General features: G+C 39.0%; 3 protein-coding genes across 3 annotated transcripts; 1 reads left to right on the top strand and 2 right to left on the bottom strand.

Moving 5' to 3' along the window:
- Positions 1–1497: 1497 nt before the first annotated feature.
- On the bottom strand, positions 1498–4498 carry LOC131932152 (uncharacterized). Its single transcript, XM_059289022.1, has 2 exons — positions 4468–4498; positions 1498–3191 (listed from the first exon to the last, which is right to left on the bottom strand). Exon 2 carries the CDS (start codon positions 3181–3183, stop codon positions 1498–1500), a length of 1686 nt encoding a protein of 561 aa, XP_059145005.1. The 5' UTR covers positions 3184–3191; positions 4468–4498.
- A 6666-nt stretch (positions 4499–11164) lies between these two features.
- On the bottom strand, positions 11165–18664 carry LOC131932151 (uncharacterized). The gene is made up of 2 exons (XM_059289021.1): positions 18623–18664; positions 11165–12945 (listed from the first exon to the last, which is right to left on the bottom strand). Exon 2 carries the CDS (start codon positions 12935–12937, stop codon positions 11201–11203), a length of 1737 nt encoding a protein of 578 aa, XP_059145004.1. The 5' UTR covers positions 12938–12945; positions 18623–18664; the 3' UTR covers positions 11165–11200.
- A 6355-nt stretch (positions 18665–25019) lies between these two features.
- LOC131932149 (thioredoxin domain-containing protein 5 homolog) lies at positions 25020–25748 on the top strand. The gene is made up of 2 exons (XM_059289020.1): positions 25020–25085; positions 25179–25748. The coding sequence occupies exons 1-2, from the start codon at positions 25020–25022 to the stop codon at positions 25746–25748; spliced, it is 636 nt and encodes a 211-aa protein (XP_059145003.1).
- Positions 25749–27987: the final 2239 nt, after the last annotated feature.

Genomic DNA, 27987 nt, shown 5'->3' with positions numbered 1-27987 from the left:
TATATATATATATATATTAAGATAACATTACCCAACGGTATAGGGAGTTGAATGTGGAAGAAAATTTCAAAACAAAACTGAACAAATTGAGACATTTATTTTATGATTTACATCAATTGCTGCAGAGATCAGGATACTAGGGGGGTTGGTCACTAAAAGTTTTAAACTTTCACTGCTCAAACTTTTTTATATTCTCAACAATAAGCGAAAAATCCCTAAAGCAGTTAATTACAAACAGTATTGTTTAGCTGGCCCGGCACACAAAGTATGACTGTCACTAGATAACAAGCATTCTTTTGACATTTACTTTGTTATATGTTGCATTCGTAATTCATGCATGAATCAAAGGTTTTAAATTGCACTTGCTAATCGATTCACTTTTGGCAGATACTTTCGATATCAGTATTAACTGTAAATGTTTTCTCAAGACTCATGACATTATGTATTTACAAGCAACCTATACTTTAGAATGATGTATGTCATTTATTAAAAATTGCCAGACGTGAGCTGAAAAATCATCGAAAATGTATGGGATATAGTACGATGAGAAACGATGGAGAATACAAACCAACCAAAGATAAGTTAATTATACTACAATAGTGGCGGAAATTGAGAAACGAATGCAACCATGGTTAGGAGAATCGACGGAGAATACAAACCAACCAAAGATAAGTTAAATATACTACAATAGTGGCAGAAAGATAAGTTAATTATGTTATAGTAGTGGCAGAAATTGAGAAACGAATGCAACTATGGTTAGGACAAATGCATAGAATCTCCAGTTACTATTGGATGTATAACCAAAAGCACGAAGGGAAACAAAGGAAAGATATACTTAAGGTAAGAGAGATAGTTGATGTAGAGATGGACTTCCAGAAGATGGGATTTCAGACACGGACGCCAGCAGACACCATTGAGTGAAAGCTGGTGGTGAAACTGGCCAAAGACCTCAATGGACTGTAGAATTATATAGAACAAGTGGCGTCACTAAGTCGATTGTCAACCAGTGCAAGAACAAAACGGTTCTCCAATTTAGCATGTTCACATGCAAGTAGAGAAAAAATTGCACTTCTGGTAACCGGAATTGCTCACTATTTCAGCGAAGCCTACCTGGAAGATCTATTTAATTCCCAAAGTTTTACAAAACTCAACAATATTTTTTGAAGATTTTTTTACTTTTTTTTCTGTGACTTTATTTCTGTGACTTTTTTACGAAAAAAATGTTTCCTTTGTATCTTTTTTCTGTGACTCTTTTCTTAGCAAAAAAAACTATGACTTTTTTCTGTTGTTTTTTCTGTGACTATTTTTTTGCCATTCACTATTTGAAATACCCTACCAATTTACTGCTACGATATTATCAGTATTCAAGAAAGTTAAAATAGAGTAAATTCATTAATTAAAACAAACAAAATAAAAGCAACAAACAATAATTTCTTATATATTTGTTTATACTCATTTCAAATTATCTTATCGCCTTATGACCCAGAGGGTCTGAGCTTATCCAACTTTTGAGGGCTTGAGGGCCACAGGAGGGACATCGTTAGGGAGAGGCTTAGCCACATGCGTGGAGTTCTGGAAGATCTCATCCGGACCGGTGTCGTCCGCGTCATCCGACCTCTTGCCCAGACTTACCGTATCCCAGTGGAGCTCGACACGTTTGCCAATGACGTCATCGAAACTGCCGGCGAGGGTGAAGGTGTACCAGTCCTCTGTAGACAGGTCGTCGATGAAACTCTGCGCGTAGGGGTAGGCCTTTTTCATGTCGTTCCACAACCAAGGCTGGTAGTTGGTATCGCTCTGTTTCTTCAGCGCCGTGTAGAAAGGAACGCTGGAATTTCCACATTTGTATGTGAGGATTGGGTAGTTGTAATTATTTTTTCGAAAGAAAAAATGGTAATTGGTATAGAGATTCGATTCGCCATACCAACGGAGAAACCCAGTAAGCTCTGCGGAAAACTTTACCATGATATTAGCCATATAGGGAACATGGGTACTTGTTTTGGTCAATACAACGCTCCATTTTGCAGCGGAATAAGGGGGTATAGTTTTAGAAGTGCTGATCGATAAAGTACGTGACTGTTCTTTGTTAGTCTCGTCCGTCGTACTTGTGCTGTTCTCGTAGTTAAATTTGTAACCTCCGGAGCCACCGACGATACCTGTGGTGTCTGCTGGCGTGTAGCTGACCTGGACGTTCAGCTCGTTGGCGTTTTTCCAACGGCTGTTGGTGGTGTGAGAGACGCGACGGACACTGTTCTCAGAGCGTATAAAACTCTGTGTCATTTCTGTCGGGAGATTATTAGTTATGGTTCCAGAATCTATAACTTCCGGTGCCAGCTCTTTAGTTACAGGAGTTCCGTATATAATGTCCTTGATAACAAAGCTCCAGTCTCCATAGGCCATGCTTAACCGTATATCGCTCATGTATCCTTCACAGCGTCTACTTTTATCAGCGATCCATTTGTCGCCGGTTCTGATAAAATCTTCTCCTACGTACGGGGTTCTACACCCGGAGCAGTAGCCAAAGCCTAGGTAATGCGCTACATACGCCAAAGAAGACATCGTGGTGTCCATAGTGAGCGTCTTAACCTTGCTCAGCTCATCCAGTATTTCAGGTCCATCAGCCATCTTGCAGCATCGCAGAGTTTCCAGACAGTAGAGCTTGTCACAACTTCCTCTGTATAAACCTGTGACATAATAATCAGTGTTACATTTACAAATCCCTTTGTTGTCAAAACAAGCGGAGATATCGTGATCGTAGCAGTGTCCGTAGTACCTAGGATGTCTCCTAGGCTTAGAACATCGCCCTTCTTCTATATTGAACAGCAGTCCTTTACTGTCTTGGCTTCGGTACAAGCCGTTCAGAAAATATCCAGCCGGGCAGTTTACCCAGGAGTTGGGTTGGTCAAACGTAAGCCACCAATCTGCAATCACGACCTGCGTGTTGGTATTCGTCCAAGGGGACACTCGGCTACAGCACTCGGCCTCTTCCAGCAACTGTAACGGGTCGTCCTCCCAGCTCTTCCGGTCGTTTCTATAGAAACCGGAAATGAAATCGTCACTCCCGTTGCACTTTGATAGCCCCTGCCTGTCCAGACTCGCCCACCAGTCAGATCTGCTACATCCGGCGTCCACCATGTGAACCAGAACAGCCATGACAGTGACCGCTCTCAACAACATCTTCATCGGAGAATCTGAGGAAAAAAAAACAACATTTAAGGTTCTGTCGTCTAATATATAAAGTTGAATTCTGTATGTAGCGGACAGTGGACGCTTGATTACAAAGTAATATAGCAAAAAAATAGACTTGATCGTGTGATATATGTAAAGTGCTCATCATCTAAATTAATTATACTAAATATAATTATAAGTTGAATCAGGCGGTTCCGCCGGCGCCCCAGCATGGTGCGATTTGGCGCCTCGGGCTAAACTGTAAGCACCTTGCGTTTATGTTTGCATTTAAGTTTGTGTTTATGTTGCGTTTATTTGCATTATTTTGAGTTATTGTTTGCGTTTAGGTTTGCATTTGTGTTTCTATTTGTATGTGCGTTTGTGTTTCCTTTTTTTGCGTTTGTGGTTGGATTTGAATTTGCGTTTGGATTTGGGTTTTTTCGTTTGTTTGTTTTTTGTTTGCGTTTGTGTTTCTTTGTGTTTGTGTTTGCGTTTGCGGTTGGGTTTGTGTTTGCGTTGGTATTATGTTTGCAATTTTTGTGCTATGATTTTGGTTGGTTTTGGTTAGCGTTAATTCCAAACAAAATATGTCTCCTAAACCCGGGCAATGCCGGGTATATGCACAAGTCATGGTCCTTTTCACAGAGGCCAGTGCAGGGCCTGGCCGGGACGGCTAGTAATTTTTATAAAGTAGCTTTCTTTAAGATTTATATTTTTTAATATGTTGTATATTGCATGATTAATTAAAACAAAATAGTGGAAACGTAAATGACCCAACTAGAAATGTATTCACACGCTGTAATAATAGCCTTGAAAGGTCTATGTAATCAAAGTAAAACAAATCTTAAAATCTTTTTTTTTAATGGCAAGCGGTAAAATTATTTTTACATTTTAAAACTTAAAGCCGTTTAGAAACCATCGATTACACTCATTTCAATTTTTTTGTATTGAATATAAGCCTTTAAAAATCATTTGACAATTATTTCATCAATTCAAATATTTAAAAAAACCGCCCTTTACCCCTTCTTGAAGTCAAGCGGAATGGCCAAAGAGAGTAAAACAATGCAAGTCACAACAATTGTTTTCCATGATGAAATACACAACTGTGTTCAATGGTGTATAGCCTACCAGTTTATTTATATTAAAATGATATAACATCCCCTATCACATTATTAACCATGGGCAATGTGCATCCAGGGGGGCTATTGGAGTGTGGTACTATATATATATATATATATATATATATATATATATATATATATATATATATATATATATAGTTATCAAAAAAGTGTTTACCGTTAAATGTAATTTTCCTTACTGTTCTATGTCGTTGCTGCCTTCTGTCGAATAAACAGTTTTAGTACACAAAAAACACCTGTATTATATAGATGCATACATTACAACGCGACAATGCTAATACTTACAATAAAGTGATTCAACTCAGCTATCGCCTAAGCACTTTCCAATCAATATAATTACTTCCGTAATTACCTTTAAGGGTTAGAAATAACGACCATTTTATGTGCAAAAAGAATTAATTTGCTGAAAAGTTTTCTTTATAGTCGTTTAGCTCTAGGGCTTTTCGTTTGTACGCGATATACAAATGTTATATATGATATAAAAACCTTTTGAACTTTTTGTATCTACCTACACTAGGCTTACTTGTGTTGTGATTTGATTGTTGTTGATAAAAGACTAATAAATGCGACAACGAGTATGAACTGTTTTAGTGCTTTTGGAACGTATTTTATTAGGGTCTGTTGTTTGCTAATAATAATAATATAAAAGCAATTTGTGTTTGTATTTACGGTCAGTTTATTTTATGTATGTTTTAACTCTCAAATCTAATTAACAAATAAATTAACCATGAAAAGGAATTATTTTTTACGATCATTTATGAACAAGGGCTGGCAGTTCAAAGGGGTCGTCCATTCGTGGGCGGGAGGGGGCTTCGTAATTTTGGGACGGTGTTATGAGGGGGAGTGGGGGGGGGGGAGGGGTCAGATGGTGCGATGTCACACTTTTGCATTATAAAAAAGAAATATTAGAAAACGAATTTTAGACATTATTTCGCGTTTTAGAAAACTATTTTAATAAATTGTAATAGGAATTCATTAAAATACTCTATTTTGACAGTGTTCAGACAATATTTTGGAAAAGTATAGATGTTTTAAAAAAACATTCAACTGCAATTTTGAGGGGGGGGGGTTGTAGGCTGAGGTGTTACGTCATTATAGGGGGGTGGCTTTTTGTGACGATGTGTGACGGAGGGGAGGGGGGAGGTAAAAATCGTCAAAAAAGCGTGACGTCATTTATGTATGCCCCAAAGCATGCTGAGGAGATCTAATAATGACCACTAACACTGGACAATTCTTAACTGTAACATAATCACAAGAACACGTATAGGAAGATAATAGATAATTTTTAAGAAGCTAGGATTATAAGACTACGAAGGGATTATAAAGCTTTGTGTCTTATTGTCCATCTAAGTCCAATGTTTTGAAACAATGCCCACTAGAGCTATTTGGATTGCTGTATTTGTTTTTGTTTAATCTGTTTGATGGAATGTGTGTAGTGATTCTATGACGCGACGAGTACAGAATAAATTAAGAGACAGTTGGCGGTAGAAACAAGTGAGAAGAGGGTGTTTTAATTAGTGTAGCGGATGATTAGACAAATTGAATTAACTTTATGCACAACAGTTAAAGTGTTGTGTCTAACGATTAAACTACCTTTTAACAAGTCTAATTGGAATGAACGGACATGAATTCGCTCTCTTCAACGAGGATCGTCTAGTTTAGTTTGATGATATAATTATTGAGCCTCATTACAGGGCTCGCAGTCTGTATCGGTGTTTCTTCCAGGCTTTCCCCCCCCCCCCCACCACCCCAAAAGAGAGTCTACCGCCCCCCCCCCCCCCCCCAACGAAATGGAATTTTTATAGAAAATATATCCTTTTAACAGTGTCTGCCAGTAGCGTAGCGAGGGGGGCGGGGGGGGGGGGACATATGTCCCCGGGCGCCGACCTTAGGGGGCGCCAAAATGGGTTGGAAAATAAATTGAAAGGTTGAGGAGGTGCAAATTGAAAGCTTGAGGGGGGGGGGGGCACTACACTGGAAGAAACACAGGTCTTTATCTTGTAGACTAAGATGTTTCAACAACTTTTTTTTAAATCTAGTCAACTATACACGAAGATTAAATTTTGTAATTACTTTTTTCCTATGAACTTCAGCTCTGGATCTGAACTAGAGATAGTGGTCGTGTGTGATGCCTCTTGACCACACTATCCCCCTCAACTCAGGCTACATCTGGTTTGAAAGAGCCAAAACAAGTTACTAAAAAGTCTAGTGACAATTTAAGCGCAATTTCTTTAATTAATTTTTTGTGACCAAAAGAAAAGATATTTTTGAAAACTTCTTTGGCAATATTGTTCTAAATTATGGCAGGAATCGATTGGTAAATGTTTCAAGTCGCAAAGTGGTCTGGTTGCCGAGATATGGGCCAAAAACTGCATTTTTTTCGAGGTTTTTTGCTTTTCCGGGAAATCAAGGAAGGAAACCCGGGAATTTTTTTGGCCCAAAATCATCCTCGGAACTTGCTTAATATATTTGCTTTTGGAACTAGTCCTCTATATTGCTTCGTTGAGGAGGAGATACGACTTAAAGTTGCTGACACACATCCATCCATCCATCCATCCATCCATCCATCCATCCATCCATCCATCCATCCATCCATCCATCCATCCATCCATCCATCCATCCATCCATCCACCCACCCATCCATCCATCCATCCATCCATCCATCCATCCATCCATCCATCCATCCATCCATCCATCCATCCATCCATCCATCCATCCATCCATCCATCCATCCATCCATCCATCCATCCATCCATCCATCCATCCATCCATCCATCCATCCATCCATCCATCCATCCATCCATCCATCCATCCATCCATCCATCCATCCATCCATCCATCCATCCATCCATCCATCCATCCATCCATCCATCCATCCATCCATCCATCCATCCATCCATCCATCCATCCATCCATCCATCCATCCATCCATCCATCCATCCTTCCATCCATCCATCCATCCATCCATCCATCCATCCATCCATCCATCCATCCATCCATCCATCCATCCATCCATCCATCCATCCATCCATCCATCCATCCATCCATCCATCCATCCATCCATCCATCCATCCAAAAATAACGAATTAATAATCGCAATTGTCAGTATGGAAATTGCGCTAAAAAGAGAAGACAATACAACGTTAACCCTTTAATGTTCTGTTTAAAACATCATCGGTTCAGTAGCTCATCTTGTTTTGCGTCTGTTTGTATCTGAAGGAAAGGTGTGGCCATCTGTTATCTCCTCCACCAAGCACCAAGTACAACTAGGCGACTCACGAACAGAACAGTATAGAAATTATTCACGCTTGCCAAATACCAATTTATAGGATGTTTTTTTTAATAATGATGATATGATCTAATTACTGTGTGTGTATGTTATTGATGTATGCTTTTGGTGTTCAGATATGGTCTACCGAAATGTAATTTCCTCTGGAAATTGAAACAAAGGACATTAGGTTAATAAGTACATTTCTAGATTGGTCAGTTATCTAAACCAGAGGCCATATACTAACTCTAAACAATACTTACAACAGTGTTTATAATACGGAGATCATTCAGAAACCTGAGAGATTTTTCTGTGAAGGTTGTTCTGTTAACGCTCACAATAATTGCTTATCATTACTCTCTGGAGCAGTCAAAATGTTCAATTAAATATTCTTGAACAAATATGTTTTTATATAACGCACTATTTTTTTAAAAAATGTAAACATTCCTTTCTAACAAAAAAATTTTAATTTAAAAAAATAAAAAATAAAAAACTGAGATGATGAGCTTGAAAACGTTTAATTGATTTTATATGTTATAAAATTTGCAAATGCAGGGACCTTGAAAATATTATTTTTGTGTTTAAGGCCAAATTTATTTTTAGTTTTATCTCGTCTAAGTTGTCACGTAAGTTTCACTTTCGTAAGACAAGCATTGATTGGCTGTACGGAAACTCAGTGATCGATGTTATGTAAACCCCACTTTGTAGTAATTTCCTATCAAAACTTTGCCGATAAAATGTTTAAATAAACTAAGTTTTCTTTTAAACAAGGTGACCTAGTTAAGTCGTTTATGTACATCTTTACTGATAAAAATGAAAAAAAAAAATCTAAATGTTTAACACTTTTTTACAATTTTGTTTCGTTACCTAAAATATTAAATATATGAAATACATTCAATCTTAAGTTGAACACACAATAAAGTTGTTATAACCACGTTGTTTTTAATAACACCGCACACGATTTTAACAATATTTCATGAACCTTTTGAGACTATTCTCGTTATTGTCCACAGGGGCGTAGCGAGCGGGGGGGGGGGGGGGACGGGGGTGCGGTACGCACCGGGTGACTCCATTTAAGGTGGTGACACCAAGGCAAAAACTAGCAAATTATATAGAGAAAAACTTCAGGGGGGGGGGGTGCAAATCGAAAGTTTGAGGGGGGGGGCTGCAAATCGAAAACTTGAGGTGGGGTGCAAATCGAAAGTTTGAGGGGGGTGGGTGCAAATCGAAAACTTGAAAGTTTGTCCCCGGGAAGGGTCGCTACGCCTCTGGGGGGGGGGGGGGTGACACCTTTAAGTGCAGCACCGGGTGACACCCGACCTCGCTTCGCCACTGATTGTCCATTTCTGTTGAGGATTTAGTTCTTTGTTCTAAGGGAAGTAACGCTGTTTTATTTTTGTTACTTTTATTTTAATACCAGTTGCGTCCCCTACAATTTTGATTATATTTCCACTTTTAAATTAAATCTAATTTTCATGGAATAAATGTTGCTATGTTTAATTCATGAACGTATCGTAGTGCTTAGTTGAAGTAAGGATGGTAGAACGTTTGACTGCCAAACCTGAAGTCTCGAGCTCAGATCCCGGAAGAAAGACGCCATTGTGCCTGACCAGCTGTGGTGTGCGCTGGACTCATGTTAAGGTCACATTTATTCAAATGGACAGTCTACGGATATTGCAGATTTTCTTCTGATCTCACGGTACCGACTAGTAGGCCTATATAATTTTATAAATATTTTTTTTCAAACCGGAAGACGCGGTGAATTTTAGTAATATCTAGTGATATTTACACACACATATATATATATATATATATATATATATATATATATATATATATATATATATATATATATATATATATATATATATATAAGAGCACAATATAAGGATGTATCAAGCGATATACAGAGAAATCATACAGAATTTTGCACAGAATAATAAGATTGGGTAACGGGGTGGTCCAGTTTACTCAGGTAGTAAAATGTCCATGCTTGAGATTATTTGGCACCCTTTAGTTTGTCCAAACACGTACATACTCAGTAGAAATCACTAGCAGCTTGATTTTTCGTCATAATGAAATTCTTTCACTTTTGGGTTCTTTGTCAATTTGTTATTTAAATAATAATGACTTTAATGAGAGATAAAATGTATCTGTTTAACATATTTTATGACCCTACTAGTAAAAATATTTTTTCCCCAATCTTAACGTGCTCTTCATTGGAAAGCTGAATTTCTCTGGTATTCGTAAAACATATTTTCCGCCATCTAACACCAAAAGTTTTCAACTGGCTTTACAAATGACACAGAAATGATATTTTTTCCTGACATAATTTTCGTTAGTTGTTGCTGTTTTTCTCGTTTCGTAGTTTTTAATACTAAAAAAAACCTACTACCTTTTTTCATTAATAACATACCTCTCACCACATTTTCATGTGTATTCTTCGTGTAGTAATAAAACTTTTGTCACGAGAGTTTAGTGATGGCTTTCATAAAAGACTTACGATAAACATTATGCACATTTTTACAATCTTCGCAATCTAAAACGAGTGCAATTTGTAGAATTCTGAACAGTAGCACTACCAAAAAGTTGTCAAGACAGAATTTCATTAAATTCTATGCTGAAATGAAGGTAGTGAAAATGTTATTGCTAAAAGTGCATAAATAAAAAAAAAATTCATAAAAAACGTTTTAATAACAAGCTTTTATGTAATGATGCACTAAAAAGTAGAAAATAAATTATACACTACTATTTAAATTACTATAAAGAAAAGCGTGGGTCACTTTAGTACTTTAGTACCTATTTAATACCTTTACTAATATTTGAGAAGAGACCCACGCTTTTCTTTATAGTAATTTAAATAGTAGTGTATAATTTATTTTCTACTTTTTAGTGCATCATTACATAAAAGCTTGTTATTAAAACGTTTTTTATGAATTTTTTTTCAGTACTTTACATGTTTTATTTACAATAGTGTTACATGACTAAAAACCATTGCGCGTATATTGAACGTGATGGCGCGCCTACTGAATGTGATGGCGCAGCTATTGAACGTGATGACGCGTGTGGTGTGGTTGGATAGACATGCCTATTGATTCGGTCCAAATTTTAATTAATTCATAACAAATTAATTAGGCATCCAATTAAGTCAAATTTAATTTCAGATTGCATTGTCCTGATGTCTTGACCCACGTGCCAAGTGTGAATCGTATCGGTCAAGTAGAAGTTTCCGAATTTTCACTCCTGCGTTTCGGTCTAGACTTACGACTGACGACTGACGACTGGCGACTAACGAGGAAGTGAGTTAAATAAAAGCTTGTAAAAAGCCTTATGGTTTTTTAAAAGTGAAGACTAATTGAAAATGGCGGATGTTTTATTGGATTACCAGGACTACAGAAATTTCTTTTAAATATCTTGTTTTATTTTTTAATAATTAAATTTCATGTGCCGAAAATGGCAAAATTATTTAAACATGTTCTGGTGTTTAAAAACAAAAAAAAACTGACTTTATAATTTAATCCCTTGGAAAAATTACTCGAAAAAGCTGAAAGAAATAATTTAAAAAACAATACATTTTTCTGGGTTGCTTTATTGCTTAATTTTTTTTTAATTGCTAGGTGCCTTACGAGCCGGATGGCTTAAGCTGTTCCAACTTGACTTGGTTCTTCACCGTAACATCAACATGTGGAGGCTTGAGTGTCACAGGAGGGACATCGTTAGGGAGAGGCTTAGCCACGTGCGTGGAGTTCTGGAAGATCTCATCCGGACCGGTGTCCTCCACGTCATCCGACCTCCTGCCCACACTCACCGAGTCCCAGCGGAACTCGGCGTGTTTGCCGATGACGTCATCGAACCTTCCGGTGATGGTGAAGACGTACCTGTTCTCATTACTCAGGTCGTTGATGAAATTTTGTGCGTTAGGGTACGCGTTTTTCATGTCGTTCCACAACCAAGGCTGGGAGTTGGTATCGCTCTGTCTCTTCAGCGCCGTGTAGAAAGGCGTGCTGGAATCTCCGAATCTGTAGTTGAACGTTGGGCGATCTCCACTACCGCGATACTGGTAATGGTAATTGGTATCGATACTGCTAGCGCCACCACCCCAACGTAGAAAACCCTGAAGCTCCGTTGAAAACTTGACGATTATTGTAGCCGTGTAGGTCATAGAGGTTCTGGTTTTGGACAGGACAAGGCTCCATTTGGAAGCGGAATTAGGGGCTAAAGTCTTGGAAGTGCTGACCGAAAATGTCCTTGACTGTTCTTTCTTAGTTTCGTCGGTCGTGCTTGTGGTTGTCTCGTAGTTAAATTTGTAACCAATGGAGCCACCCACTCCACCCGTGGCTTCAGGCGGCGTGTAGCTGACCTGGACGTTCAGCTCGTGGCCATATTTCCAAGAGCTGGTCGTAGTGTGGGCGACGCTACGGACACTGGTCTCAGATCGCGTGATGGTCTTCGTCGCCTCTGTCGGGTCATTGTTGAATATAGTTCCAGAATCAATCGTTTCCGGTGCCAGTTCTTGAATTACAGGAGTTCCGTATTTGATATCTTTGATACCAAAACTCCAGTCTCCATACGCCATGTTTAACCGTTTATCGCTCATGTATCCCTCACAACGCCCGCTTTTATCAGCGTTCCATGTGTCGCCACTTCTTCTAAAATCTTCGCCAACGTACGGGGCTCTACAGCCCGAGCACCAAGCATAACCCAGGTAATGCGCTAGATAAGCTATATCAGCCATTGTGGTGTCCATGATGCGCGTCTTCACTTTGTACAGCTCATCCAGTTGTTCAGGACCATCAGCCATCTTGCAGCATCTCAGCGTTTCCAGACAGAAGAGCTTATCACAGCCGCCGCGGTATAAACCTGTGACGTAGTAGTCACTGTTACATTTACAAATTCCTTTATTGTCAAAACAAATGGAGATATCGTGATCGTAGCAGTGCCCGTGGTATGCTGGGTGATCCGCGGGTTTAGAGCATCTTCCTTCTTCTATATTATACAGCAAACCTTTATTATCCTGACTTCTATATATCCCGTTCAAAAAATACCCAGCCGGGCAGTAACCCCAAGAGTTTGATCTGTCAAATGTTATCCACCAATCAGCATTCACGACCTGGGATTTTGAGTTCGTCCAAGGGGACACTCGGCTACAGCACTCGGCCTCTTCCAGCAACTGTAACGGGTCGTCGTCCCAGCTCTTCCGGTCGTTTCTATAGAAACCGGAAATGAAATCGTCACCCCCGCTGCACTTCGATAGCCCCTGTCTGTCCAGACTCGCCCACCAGTCAGACCTGCTACATCCGGCGTCCACCATGTGAACCAGAACAGCCATGACAGTGACCGCTCTCAACAACATCTTCATCAGAGAACCTGAGGAAAAAACGTCATGTTATGTGTAATTATAATGTTTACGTTTAATAGAATAGCGGAAGAATATAAGACAATCTTAATATATTGACAAGCGTAGTTTTTTTCATCACATAAGTAGTTGGGGTGGGGGTATATATACTCGCCACACATAGCAACAGCCAAATCCATTAGAAGACTCCCCCCCCCCCCCCACACACCCTTTTCAAATTGTTATTTCCTAAACAATTACTTGCACGATTTTCAAATATCGGCATTATTGTTGTATGTATCGGCTTATAATTTCAGTATTTATTCATAACCTTATGAATTCTCGAGGGCATGATTTAGAGGCATTGACTAGAGATTATTGCACTGATGCTTAAACATGTATATATCGAATCGACGTTAAAAAACATACCAACAAGGGGGAAAATATTTTTATACTAGATGTAACTAGGGTAGTTACCATACTATTGTAAGAACGTATTACAGTCTGATGCAACAGTTGCAGGACTGATAACGAACACCAGGCCGCTGCGCAGTTAATAGTTCTGATGCAACAAATGGTAATGATTACGTATACGAGGGGATGATGGGAAGGCGACTGGTAGAGAGAGGCAGTACCAAGTTGGAAGCCGAACGGTGTAGACGTATTGTGTTATGTGAGGATAGGAATTATGGACACGTGCATTCTGTTATGTGAGGACTAGTGAGGACAGTGGGGGTCAGTTGGTTCATTGTATTCTTGTGGAACATTGGTGCATTGTTATGTGGAGCATTTCTATTGATTCATGTAATAAAGAGATCAATGTAAACCTGCATTTCCGAGTATCTATATTGTGGTCGATGTTGTGTGCTGGTCAAAGGTAGCACGAGTAAATACACTCGGTAACATTTGGCGCTGTCAGCAGTGAAATCGGTAACATTTGGCACTACAAGCAAATAGACTCGGTAACATTTGGCGTTGTCGAGCAGAAGAATTCAACTAGACCAGCTGCTAGGGCACCCATAGTCAACCTAGTTAATAACTGTGTTTCGTGTGTGTGAATTCGGACATTCAGGAACAGGGAAAAGTATTCTTACATACACGGTAGGAAAGGTCTTTTTTTTTTTACTCAAAGAATTAAAATTAGAATGTCTAATCTGGACGAAAAGCAGACCCATATTGTGGTCCTGCCCAGAGAGTCCCACATCAACAAATTTTACGGGGACGGTGATCCAACCTTAACCAACAGGTTCAGTGAAGAGGTCAGGGCTGCCTGGGCCTCGAGATATATGTCACCAGAGGAAAGATTAAGATTGTTGATGGGCAGTATAGGAGAGACGGTTAGGGCAGAGGTCAAATGCCACGATAAAACCACCAAAACAGATCCAGATAAGGTGCTAGATCTAATTATGGAGACCTTTGGGGAGAGACGGTCGGGATCGCAACTGCTATCGGGGTTCGTAGGCTTAAAGCAGAAAAAGGCGGAGAGTGTGATGGAATATTCACACCGAATGAACAGGGCCTTTGATGCGGTAAAGGGTAAAACACCCGACATTGATGTGCGCCTACTGAGGGACCATTTCATCGAGGGGCTAGCAACCCCCATCTTAAGGAGAGATTTGAAGGAAGAGGTCTACAAAGACCCACAGTTGACCTTCCTTCAGGTCAGGAACTCAGCGATGCGCAGGTCCGAGGATGGGGACCAATCGAACTGTTCGGTAGACAAAGTCTCTGTGCCGGAACAGAAACAATCCCCACCCACAGGGACCGGCACGATGGAAACCATGATGGCTCAACTGTTGGCCCACCTGGATAAGGTTGACCAACGATTGAAGAGGTTAGAAAGCAGGTCAACAGCAGAGAATCAGGGCAAAAACGGGACAAAACATAGACAGGTTGGACAGCCGCGACCTGCTGGTCCATCACTCCAGTGGACAGCTGACGGTCGACCAATCTGCCTGTCCTGCTCACAGCCCGGACATATGGCACGGTACTGTCCGGTGAAACGATCGCCCTCTGTAAGGCAAGTCAAGGCTACAGAGTGGCGAGGTTATGGCTTAAGAAACAAAAGGGGACAAACAATGAAAGAGTCTCAAACAAAACTTGAAGAGAAATTATCAGATATTGAAAAAGAACTTCAAATTACACGAGAAAAATTAGATTTGAAGCTTTCTGAACTTCAGAATTGTGAAACTAAGCTAACAGATACTATAGTCTTGGTGGAAGAACTTAAGAATTCAAAAGACTTGTTAATAATAGAAAAAATGAACTGTGAAATGAACTTGGATGTTGAAAAGTTTCAAGTGAACAATTTGTTGGCTAAGAAAAATGATGAGGAAGAAATTGGTAGACTTAATAATGAGATCTCAAGATTAACCATGAAACTGGATAGGGAAAGTTCATGCAAATTAAAAGCACAGGAGAAATGTTCATCTTTAAAGTGTCTGTTATCTGAAGAAGTAAATAGAAAATTTGTACCTGGTTTTGCAAAAATTGCCGCACCGTTGCATGACTTGGTAAACAAATTGACAAAGAAACACAGTAAGGAGAAAAAGAAAGGCAAAACACAACTGATAGGTGAATTATGGACTGAGGAATGCCTGAACTCGTTTAAGCTACTGAAAAATGCTTTGACAGAGGCGCCGATATTAGGATACGCAGACTTTGACAAACCATTTCGGCTAGAAATTGACGCCAGCTCTAAAGGTCTGGGAGCTGTACTATCACAACAACAAGAGCAAGGTTTCAGGGTTATTGCGTATGCCAGTCGGGCTCTGAAGGAATCAGAGAAGAATATGACAAATTACAGCGCCATGAAACTAGAACTTTTGACATTGAAATGGGCTGTGACTGAAAAATTCAGGGACTATTTATTAGGTGCTAAATGTGTGGTATACACTGACAATAACCCCCTGAGTCACTTACAGACAGCAAAGTTGGGATCCATCGAACAGCGATGGGCAGCAGAATTGGCACTCTTTGACCTAGAGATAAAATATCGCCCGGGGCGGTCCAATGGCAATGCGGACGCTTTATCAAGGAATCCTTACGAGAGACCGGGCGACGAGGAAGAAACGCTGACAGGAATATGTGAGGTCAGAGCGTCAACAGATATCCCTCACGGGGTGCAAGTGATGCAAAACGGGCAGACTGCGGTGGAGCACATATCCACAGAGCCCCGTCATATGGACATCAGTGATTTTAATTGCCTTAATAATAAAGAGATAAGAGATGCCCAGAGAACGGATAGTGGCTTACAGCCGCTGTTGAAATACGTCCAGGAACAAAAATTCCCAAGAAGAAGGGAAAGAGAACAGTTTGGTCGGGAAACAAAGAAACTACTGAGTCAGTGGGGCCGTCTCAGTATAAAGGATGGTGTTCTCATGCGGAGAATTCATGACCAAATAGACGGGACAATACACCAGGTGGTGGTGCCTGGACAATTACGAGAAGAAGTGCTAAAGTTGGCACATGACAGGGCGGGACACCAGGGTCAGGACAGGACGCACAAAATATTACGACGGCGGTGCTACTGGCCCAACATGGAGATGGAGGTCAAACGCCATTGTGAGGCTTGTGTGAGGTGTCAGCATGCGAAAATGCCAGTTGTCAAAATGAGACAGCCATCAGGACACCTACTGGCGACAAAACCACTAGAGATTGTGGCTATGGACTTTACGTCGTTGGAGCAATCATCGGATGGGACGGAACATGTGTTGGTGATGACTGACGTATTCACCAAATGGACTGTCGCGGTGCCCACACGAGATCAGACGGCTAAAACAGTGGCAAAGGTCTTAATAGAACACTGGTTCATCAAATATGGCATACCAAGACAATTACACTCTGACCAAGGAAGGGCCTTCGAGTCAGAAGTAATTAACCAACTGTGCAGCCACTACGGGATCAACAAATCTAGAACAACCACATATAATCCTAAAGGAAACGGACAGTGCGAGCGGTTCAACCGCAGCATGCATGATTTGCTGCGTACTCTAGAACCTGAACAGAAAAAACGTTGGCCTGATTTTCTCCCAGAGTTGGTATATCTATACAACTGCACCCCCCATGCCACGACCGGCTTTTCGCCACACATGTTACTGTTCGGACGGGAGGCTCAACTCCCTCTTGACTTGTTCCTAGGAAAAAAGGAAAGTATGACTGGCTCATACACCGCACTGGAATATGTGAATGAACATATGAGACGAATAAGAGAAATGTACAGGGTAGTACAAGGAAGACTAGAACATGAAGCACGGCGAAGAAAACCGCGGGTACAGACAAAAGACCCGCCACTCCAACTAAACGACAAAGTATTACTGCGTAGCCACCCATTAGGCAGAAACAAAATCCACGACCTCTGGGGACAGGAGATATGGCAAGTCGTAGAGATGCCTAAAGTAGCAGGTGGCCCCTTTAAAATAAGACCCACCAATCACACCAAACCGGATCGGTGGGCGAATATTGCTCAATTAAAGAAATATTGGCATAGTCAAGAAGAGCATTTACACACAAAGAAACCTAAGACAATTAGGGAACCGGAAACTACAACGGAAATTCACATACCCATCCCGGAACCATGTCACCATCAACAGCACAACAGCGATACACAAGTGGAGGATAACGGCAACAATGAGGATCCCGATCCTCCCAGAAGCAGAGAGACAGTAGACCATCAGATAAGTGGTCCGCGGAGAAGTTTGAGAAACAGAAAGAATACGAAATTTTTCGTCAGCAACCATCAATTCTTTCATGGTCGCGCTGGGATGAGAACAGACTGTTCAAAAGCTATAAAATTGAACTGGTGAAGACACCAAACGAAAAAAGGTGGATGTGAATTCTAGAACTGCTTTGTGTCTGAGGAATATGATGTAGACACATTTGATATGTTGAAATAGGGATAACTGTCAATCTTATACGAATATGACGACATTGACAATGAGTGGAACAGTTAAATTTTTTTTACGGTGTTGCGTTTGACATTGAAGGAGTGCACCTGCCAAGCGTTGTTTGTGGTTGAAAACACACAAAAAAAGGCGGGGGTGGATGTAACTAGGGTAGTTACCATACTATTGTAAGAACGTATTACAGTCTGATGCAACAGTTGCAGGACTGATAACGAACACCAGGCCGCTGCGCAGTTAATAGTTCTGATGCAACAAATGGTAATGATTACGTATACGAGGGGATGATGGGAAGGCGACTGGTAGAGAGAGGCAGTACCAAGTTGGAAGCCGAACGGTGTAGACGTATTGTGTTATGTGAGGATAGGAATTATGGACACGTGCATTCTGTTATGTGAGGACTAGTGAGGACAGTGGGGGTCAGTTGGTTCATTGTATTCTTGTGGAACATTGGTGCATTGTTATGTGGAGCATTTCTATTGATTCATGTAATAAAGAGATCAATGTAAACCTGCATTTCCGAGTATCTATATTGTGGTCGATGTTGTGTGCTGGTCAAAGGTAGCACGAGTAAATACACTCGGTAACATTTGGCGCTGTCAGCAGTGAAATCGGTAACATTTGGCACTACAAGTAAATAGACTCGGTAACATAAATATTAATACATTTAGTTGTAAATTAAATACTCTTTTAATCAAAATTTAATCTCTGTAACTGATTAAATAGCTACAAACATTTTAATATCAATGCATAAAATTAAATTTGCATAGGCTTTATATATTTTAACTTATAAAATAAAAGAGCCTACCAGTGAATGCAATTTTCCTTATTTCTGTCTCTTGTTGAAATGACAATCAAACAATACCCAACATACTGTCTTATATAGCGCGATTTATTACATGGAGAGATTGAGAGTTGTCACAATATACGGTGACATTACGCAGCTGTCACTAAACAGCTTCTAGTAACTGTGAAGATAATACCGCAATTTCCTGTTGGGATTAGAAATTACTATCATATTGACTGCAGAAACAATGCGAAAAGGAAAATAAATTGAATGTTTTGTTGTTGTTTAGCTCGAGGGTTTCGGTTGTTGCACGACGCGATGCAAAAATATTTTTATTTATCTAAATAATGCTTGCATGTACCAACCTTTGTATCTACATACAAAAGGCTTATGGGTGTTTTAATTTGATTGTTGATGATAAGAGATCAAGGTTAATACAATTGTAAACTATTTGAGTGCTTCAAACAAGTCATAGATCGATATGTTTTTAGTTAATTAATGTTTGTATAGATAAGGTAATAAAATGACAGAAATTGGGTTTGTCGTTTCGGTCTGTTTATTTTATGTATATATTCCCCTCAATTGGAAATAAAAGATAGGAAATTATTTATTTAAATCAGGGGTCTCCAAACTACGGCCCGCGGGCTGAATGCGGCCCGCAAGGTCTTCTCATCCGGCCCGCGGAGATCTTTTTGTCTACGGAAGAATTTCCTAATATTAAAACTTTTGTATCAAAGTACCTATCAAATTTTAAACAAAAATTTTCAAGAATTAAGTACATAGAGAACAATTTGAGAACAAACTTGGACCTCGAGTGTGTTGTCTGCCACCGACAGTGTTTCCGGGGAGGGGGTCAGGGTCACTTGTATATATTTTAATATAAATTATATTTCGTGTGGGGTGTATGTGGGGGGGGGGGGCGGGGAGGGCGGTAGACATTCTTTGGGGTGTGGGGCATCGTCAACCCGAAGAGATGCCTGGAAGAAACTCTGGCCCCCGAACTGATATTTGATAGTTTATGCGGCCCTCTGGCTGAAAAGTTTGGAGACCCCTGGTTTAAATGAACAATAGTTAAAAATTTTTTTTTAAATGATGTGAGATATGTATTGCAATTTCGAAAACAATTTTTTAAAATGAGGACTGAAATGATTTGATGTATTTTGTAGATCGTAGACTTATGAATTTTTTTTTCAATAAGCGTAAGAGATCCAACGAAATCAAATGTTAACAATGACACAGTTGTTAGTGTTGGACGAGGTTGTTTAACGCCTAAAATATTTTCGCGTGTCTAATGCTAGCGAAAATGCTGTTTTAATAAATGACCATATCTCCTAATTACTTTGTGTTTTATGTGTAGTCGTGTTGTTCAGAGATTGTCAAGCGAAATGTAATTTCCTATGTTAGTAGAAATCAGAGATAGTGTGTGTGGGGGGAGTGGGTGTGTGGGGTGAGAAGGTGTGTGTTAACAGGTGCATACATGTATTAATAAAGAGTCAGCACATAAGGTCATGCACTATCCCTACCCATCGCTGATATCTTTTGTATTTGTAGACCTATCCAAACCAGAGGTCATGCACTAACGCTAATCACGCGTGATGTATTTAACGCTTGTAGAAATAGAGCAGTGGATTATGTAAATACATAAGTTGATTATGTAAACAGAGAAGTGGATTATGTAAATACATAAGTTGATCGTGTATATAGAGAAATGGATAATGTCAATAGAGAAGTGGATTATGTAAACAGAGAAGCGGATAGTGTAAATAAAGAAGTGGATAATGTAAATAGATAAGTGGATCATCATTTTTTCCTCGCTCTCACATATAAATACATACCGACCAGTGTTTCTTTCAGGCATCTCTTCGCCCCCCCCCCCCCCCCACACACCCTCAAAGCACGTCTATCGCTAGTCCCCGAAACAAACGAAATATAATTTATATAGAAAATATATACTTTTACCGGTGTCCACTGTCTCGGAAAATTTAGTCCACATTCCCCCCCCCCCCCCTCTCCACTCGGAGAAAAAAAAACCTAAAAGAAACACTGACACCGACACCCCTAATTGTAAAAATGTTGTTAATCAACTTTCTTAAAATATTAATTGAGTTGTTTCCCTTTAGTAATGCGCCACCGACAATACGCCTGTCTGTTTTCTCCATATCTTTTTCTTAATTGTACGATTATTACCTGCTCCTGCGATGGTAAATCCTAAAAGAAATGCCGGAAAGACAAAGACATAAGGGTTTCTGCCAGACTATTGTTTTACTGCACCAGTTCATAGCTCTAATTTTTTTGTACGTTAGGGACAGTCAGGCCGAGGGATGGCCTATGTTGGTTTTAATCTCGAGTTCCGAACTCACCTCGGCAATCGCACGCTCTAACTACTAGACCACGTATCGAATTCCATCTGGTTTTGTTTTTGCATTTATTTATTTTTATTTAATTTTTTTATTTTTTAAATTTTTTTATAGTTTTTTTATTTTTGCAACGATTAATAGATTTAAAAATTAATTGGTCACTTACAGTTTATAAATGGGTACTTTTTTATAAGTCGCGAAAAGAAATGTTTTAGCTCAGCTTTTAAAAAAAAACGTTTTAAAAATGCAGAAATGGGAAGTCACATTTTTTTTTTAAACCCCTTCTTAAAATTCTTGTTACACAGTGTGACGATTCGTTACAACGGGTTACAAAATTTCGAAACAACACCCCTTCTCAACGACGTGTACCGATGACTCCCCCCCCCCCCCCCCTCATAGGATACACACTACATGGGACTTAAATCCAGGTGTCGATTTCTCCGTGTTAGTTGCATTGCATTATGGGCCCTATAGATCTAATAACATCCGTGTCGATGTATGCGTGTGTAGTGTGTTGTACGCCGATGTATGCGTGTTTAGTGTGTTGTACGCCGATGTATGCGTGTTTAGTGTGTTGTACGCCGATGTATGCGTGTTTAGTGTGTTGTACGCCGATGTATGCGTGTTTAGTGTGTTGTACGCCGATGTATGCGTGTTTAGTGTGTTGTACGCCGATGTATGCGTGTTAAGTGTGTTGTACGCCGATTTATTCGTGTTTAGTGTGTTGTACGCCGATGTATGCGTGTTTAGTGTGTTGTACGCCGAGTTATGCGTGTTTAGTGTGTTGTACGCTCTATGGATCTGTGTAACACACGCCTCTTCCTTCTAAGCTTATTTATTAGTTATTGATGGCCGTTAACCAGATGAGGGAGGTATAAAATAGCTAATGTTCATCGAAAGGGTAGATCGATACATCATGTGACTCGATAGCTAGCGGGAAAAGTCAGATGGAAAAGTCAAAAGTCATAGAAAAAATCATAGGCAATAGAGTCACGAAAAATATCATGAAAAAGGTCGTGCAAAATGTCGTAGAAAAAAAATAGCTCCTGTTGTGTTAGGGAAAGTGAGCAGAGAAAGAGTACTCACTGAAAGTTATACTCAAAGTGATGAATACGCAGATATAGATTGTGTAGGGGATAAATGCAGTTTCTTCCTGGTATCTCTTGGGGGGGGGGGGGGGGGGAGGGGGATCAATATAGCAAACATAAACTTTTACCAATTGCTCCCCCCCCCCCCCGAGAAATATTGGACAAATGCAAAATATCTAGAAATCATAATCTAAAGAAAAATGAGTATATGCATCTAATTCCAATATTAAAATAGTGCAAAATATTATAGTAAAACAGTCAAAAAATATTTGCATTCTAGGTTTCTGGCATTTTACTGGAGTGATTTGGGAGATTGTATTATTGACAATACATATTAATTATCCATGTAGGCGTACATTGATTTTACGAAATAAGTGCATTACTACAATTGTCTTCTATACAGTCGAGGCGACATTGTGTTTTACAAAACAGTCAAAAGAGTTTTAAAAACAATACAAAAGTCAAAAGAAATGTTTTTATCACAAGCAATAATTTTAGACGCGTTTATATCAAACAATATTTAAACGTAGAAATGTTTGAAGTTGTGGACATTGTGGGTTTGGTTTTATGCATTCACCTTGTCTTCAATGTTTTTTTTTTCACTTTTTTCTCCGGGGGGGGGGGGGGACTAAATTTTCCGGAGGGGGCGGACACTGGTGAAATTATATGTTTTCTATGTTAATTCCATTTCGTTCGGGGGAGCGGTAGACTTTCTCCCCCCCCCCCTCCCCACACACACACACACACACGAAGAGATGCCTGGAAGAAACTCTGATCGTCTTATCTTCTAGATTGATCTTTTGTCCTGATCTCATCTTTTAAGAAGTAGAGATGGAAATACGTAGATAATAAAATGTTGAAATAATGCGGTAGTATGATGTTAAAGGTCAGATTCGTTTACAGAGGCGTAGCGACCCCTCCAGCCGCCCGGGGACAAACTTTCAATTTGGCGCCCCCCCCCCCCCACCCCCAATATATTTTTTTTTTATATTTATAATTCAAAATAGCAGCTAAAATGAGCTAATTTTGGCGCCCCTAGGGTCAGCGCCCTGGGACATATGTACACCCCGCCCCCCGTCTGTACGCCTCTGTTTATTTAACCCTTTAGAAGGTACAATTGCGTAGATTTAAAAATAACACAAAGAATACGATCTCAAATAAAATACTCTACAAGATTAAATTTATAAGTTATGTTTTTGATCAACTTTTTCTTTAGCCTTCCTACAATTAAACTTGAATACTATACCGTTTACATGAGTGACGAAATAATCCAATTCGGGACTTCTTTTTTAAATTTCTACGCGCTTTACCGGTTGCGGCAGTATGTGTGTGTCGCAGCTTATTTCAGTTAATGAATACATTTTGTTATTTCGTTCTCTATAAAAAAAAAAAACCTGGGATGATTGTTAATGTTACCGTAATTGAAATGCGCACCAAACGCATGTTTTAATTAATTTTCCGATAATTTGACTGCTCACTGACAAGTAACTTTCTCAATAAGGAAGATACAGTTTCTTCCATGCATCTCTTCGGGAGGGGGAGGCGCCTCCCCTCGAAGAAAGTCTGCCCCACCCCCCACCCGAACGAAATGGAATTTATATAGAAAAAAAGATACGTTTATCAGTGTGCGTCCCCACCGGAAGATTTAGTCCGCCCCCTCCCCCACCCCCCCTCCCCACCCCCCACCCCCCACCCCTGGAGAAAACAGTCTGATACACTGAAGATACATACAGCCCAACAGTCAAATTTTCATTAATATAAGCAACCCATTTATAAATAACACAAGCCCTTCTACCTGTGCAAAGTAATTAAGATGACGTGTTACGTTGTATTTCTTGGAGCCTCATAGCTTTAAGTAACTTATATTCTAGTTAGCAATAGAGAATTGAGGACATATATAAATGCTGTTTATATATATAATGTTGAAAACAAAGTTATCTATCAAGTCAATCGATATACTTTATTGTTTACTCATTTGGAGTTAAGCTGCTAAAGTATTCAGCCCTATTCGATACGGACTGTATTGTTATTTTATTACTAACACGGACATAAACTTTTGATAATCGTTTGTGTAGAAATCAAGTTGAACAGCTGCCTTAAGGAGTGGGCTGAAACAAAATAGTGAAGAGAAGGGGAGATAATAGATTGTTTTTTTTTTCTAGTAAACATCTTGATGTGATTAGTGTACACGTTGAACGTACAAGAAGATGCCACGCAGACTAAACGGTGATGTAAATAAACACATTTATAATATTTCTTAGATTTTTTTTTTAGCAATTTCATTCCGGACATAAATCATTAGATTCTGTTTAAAGTTGAGCAATAGAAAAAACAGTAACATTATTTGTTGACTTTCATCATGTTTAAACACTACCATTAAAGTAGACATTCCTAGAATATTTATAATTTTAACCAAAAAGTATTCATTGTTAATTTTTTAAACCGTTTCCGATTTTTAGTTTCAGTTAAGCAATGAAAGTATTTTTTTAATTTTTATTTTAAAGTGTTTTTTTTTTTTTTTTGTTAACAGTTAAACAAGTCATTCACAACATGGAGCTAAAGAAAATGTCTTGCAACATCTCTCTACTTTTAACCCTGAGCTTAGTTTCGTCATTCGTGAGTTTAACAGGCTCATTTATCGTAGGCCATGAGAGAAATGTAGTAATCTACGACGCGGACTCCCTAGGAGCTGGGCTAGAAAAGAACAAAAACTTCATCATGTTTTACGTTGGGTGGTCCGAACATTGCGACAGTTTGTCCCCAACGTGGGATGAGTTGGCTACAATCTACAACAAAGGCGACACCTCTGATGTGATCATTGCAAAAATTGATTGCGCTGTTCACGGGGGTTTGTGTCTAGATCATCAAATCGTTCATTACCCAACACTTCAGTTGTATCAAATAGGTGGAGACAGCTACACGCGTTTTACAGGTAAATATACTATAGAATCATTGAACACTTTTATTCAAGAAATGATTCAAGAAGTTCCTAAAAGCAACGATGTGAATATAGATCTAACTGAGAGTACAGAACCACAGGTAATATTGAGTAATGTTGTTAGATTAACACAAGAAACTTTTGACACCACAATCTCTACAGGTTTGTATTTTGTTATGTTCTTCATACACCAGTGCCCGCATAGCATGCGTCTTGTTCCTATTTGGGAGATGTTAGCTGACGCCATCAGCGCTAACAGAACTCGCGTTGCTATGATAGATTGCGAACAAGCATCTCTCGTTTGTAAGCACCAGGAAATAAAAGAATACCCTACGCTCTGGTTTTTCCGCGATGGACAAAAAACTGGAAGATTTCAAGGATCACGGAACGTTGAAGCGTTAACACAATTCGTTGCAGAAAAATCTACAGACGAACCGGAAGTGTTTGTTAAAGAACTAACGGCTGAGACTTTTCAAACTGAGTTATCAACTGGTTTAGTGTTCGTGAAGTTCTACGCCCCTTGGTGTGGCAACTGTAAACGTTTCGCCCCGACCTGGGCCACCTTGAGCCGGGAGCTACACGGCCATCCAGTGAGTATAGCCAGGTTGGACTGCAGCCAGTTCAAGAGTCTGTGTGAGCAGTACGAGATTACCAAGTATCCAACCCTGAAAATATTTCGGTATGGCGACCTGGTGGCCTCGTATAATGGAGAACGGACGATGGTGGATCTGCAGAACTTTGTTGAGAAACACACGGAGCTGTGAGCGGAGGACTGGGAATCTTGTCACCCTAGAATTAAAACGGTCAATCCAGTTAAATAAAAAGCAACTTCTAGAAAATCTATTGCCACTTTTGCGAATGTAGCTTCAGTTATTTTTTTTTAATATTTTTTTTTTAAATTTAATGCATGTTTATTTGAATCAAAATGTAATTGAAGCCCATACATAGATAGCTTAAATGATATTTGAAGAAAGCTAAATGTGCTAGCTTTTACTTTCGAAGAATTCGTAAGCCTTAGAATTATTGTGATTGAACATTTTTAATCATTTTTCTTTTTGTTATAAACTGATTTGTTTAGTTATAACGAAAAATATGTAACCTAAATGCCAATAGTGTAACTTTTTTTTTTTTAAATCTATCAAGGTTTTTGAAAAAATGTAATTGAAGCCCATACATAGATAGCTTAAATGATATTTGAAGATAGCTAAATGTGCTAGCTTTTACTTTCGAAGAATTCGTAAGCCTTAGAATTATTGTGATTGAACATTTTTAATCATTTTTCTTTTTGTTATAAACTGATTTGTTTAGTTATAACGAAAAATATGTAACCTAAATGCCAATAGTGTAACTTTTTTTTTTTAAATCTATCAAGGTTTCTGAAAAAATTTATAGTGAAAATATAACATTGAAATAACATAATAGATTGCACTATTTTATTGCTAAGAAACATGCAACTAATTATTTATATGTTTGGATTTTTCTTTTTAAACTGAAAACTTCCGTTACATTTTTTTTTTCAAACTGTGTTAGAAATAAGAAGGTCAATCCGGTTAAATAAAAAGTTACATTTAGAAAATCCGATACTACTTTGGCGAATATAGCTTCGATATTCTTGTTGTTTTTTATAAAAAAAAATTAATGCATGTTTATTAGATTCCGAATGTATTTGAAGCCCATGCATAGATAGCTTAAATCATATTTGAAGGAAGCTAAATGCACTAGCTTTTAGTTTCGAAGAAAATCACACGGAGCTGTGAGGGGAAAAAATTGTATTGTAACTGAGGAAAAATACGAGGATCAATGAACGCTTAATGTAGAACATTTTTCTTTCTAGAGTCTCGGTTACTATTATGGATTAGTGCGGTTTTTTGTTGTTGTTTTGTTTTTTGGACTGAAATCAGTGATGTTAAGAGCTTATGAAATGTACGAATATGTTGCATAAATGGTATGATTTTGCAGTTTGAATATTAAAACACTAAATGCAATATCTTTGCTTTGTGTCACTGAATAACAATGACATTAAATTTAGAGCTATTGTCAATTATATAATATTTATTTATCTTACATTTAAAACTTAATTGATATATTTTTTGGTAAGGCTCGGTGTGTTCTAATTAGTGATTGCCACTGCCAGTAGCTTTCTTTTCCAAACAATTACTTGTTCTAATGTATCTTTTCTGGCATTACAAATAAACAAATTAGAATATGGCAAAATAAAATATGCTATTGTTAACAAATATACAAACATTTTGTGTATTCATTTGAATTGTACGTTTGATTTTTTTTCTTTTTACAGCCAATAATTTCTTAGTAATTGATAAAGCTATACTTTTATTTGCCGGTTTTCTTTTAAACTGAAGTAAAACAATTAGTCATTCATTTTAAAATAAAGATTACAATAAAAATAGCCTACACATTTTTTTTTTCAATTTGATATAAATGAAATTTACGAATTGTGGAGCAAATATTACAATGAAATAATATTGATATCATCATCTACTTTTCCTGTACTTGCCCAAGAGTTCATCTGTTTCAATGACCTAGGCAAAGGCGTAGCGAGTGGGAGGGGCGGGGGAGGGGGGGAGGGCGCACCGGGTAACAAACCGACCTCGCTACGCCACTAGACCTAGGCATACACATGGATAATATTGTCAACACTTTTTCAAACCTTTTTTGCTTCCCTATCGTCCTTCGTGTACACCAGGGGTCTCCAAACTACGGCCCGCGGGCCGGATGCGGCCCGCGAAGTTCTCTTATTCGGCCCGCGGAGATCTTTTTGTCCAAGGAAAAATCGTTTGTTTGTGATGGCTGAGGAACTTTGCCCAGAAAAATCAAAGACATGCCTGGAAGAAACTGGCCCCCGAACTGAAATTTGATAGTTAATGCGGCCCTTGGACTGAAAAGTTTGGAGACCCCTGGTGTACACAATCAGAGCTGGTTGTTCTCGGGTCGTCCATCAGACTAGAGCCCGGGATGCGAACTTGGGTCTCTCGGGTTAGCAGT

This window comes from Physella acuta, unplaced genomic scaffold (assembly GCF_028476545.2).
Source record: "Physella acuta isolate Inbredline_101_S28 unplaced genomic scaffold, ASM2847654v3 ptg002096l, whole genome shotgun sequence".
Taxonomy (NCBI): Eukaryota; Metazoa; Mollusca; class Gastropoda; family Physidae; genus Physella; species Physella acuta.
This window is presented reverse-complemented; position numbering and strand designations above follow the sequence as displayed.

Bases quoted from the DNA above. Each gene is read 5' to 3' on its own strand.
- LOC131932151 (XM_059289021.1), bottom strand. From the start codon at position 12,937: ATGAAGATGTTGTTGAGAGCGGTCACTGTCATGGCTGTTCTGGTTCAC.
- LOC131932149 (XM_059289020.1), top strand. From the start codon at position 25,020: ATGATTCAAGAAGTTCCTAAAAGCAACGATGTGAATATAGATCTAACT. The intron at 25,086-25,178 runs GTAATATTGAGT...TTCATACACCAG, and splicing joins CTGAGAGTACAGAACCACAG to TGCCCGCATAGCATGCGTCT.
- LOC131932152 (XM_059289022.1), bottom strand. From the start codon at position 3,183: ATGAAGATGTTGTTGAGAGCGGTCACTGTCATGGCTGTTCTGGTTCAC.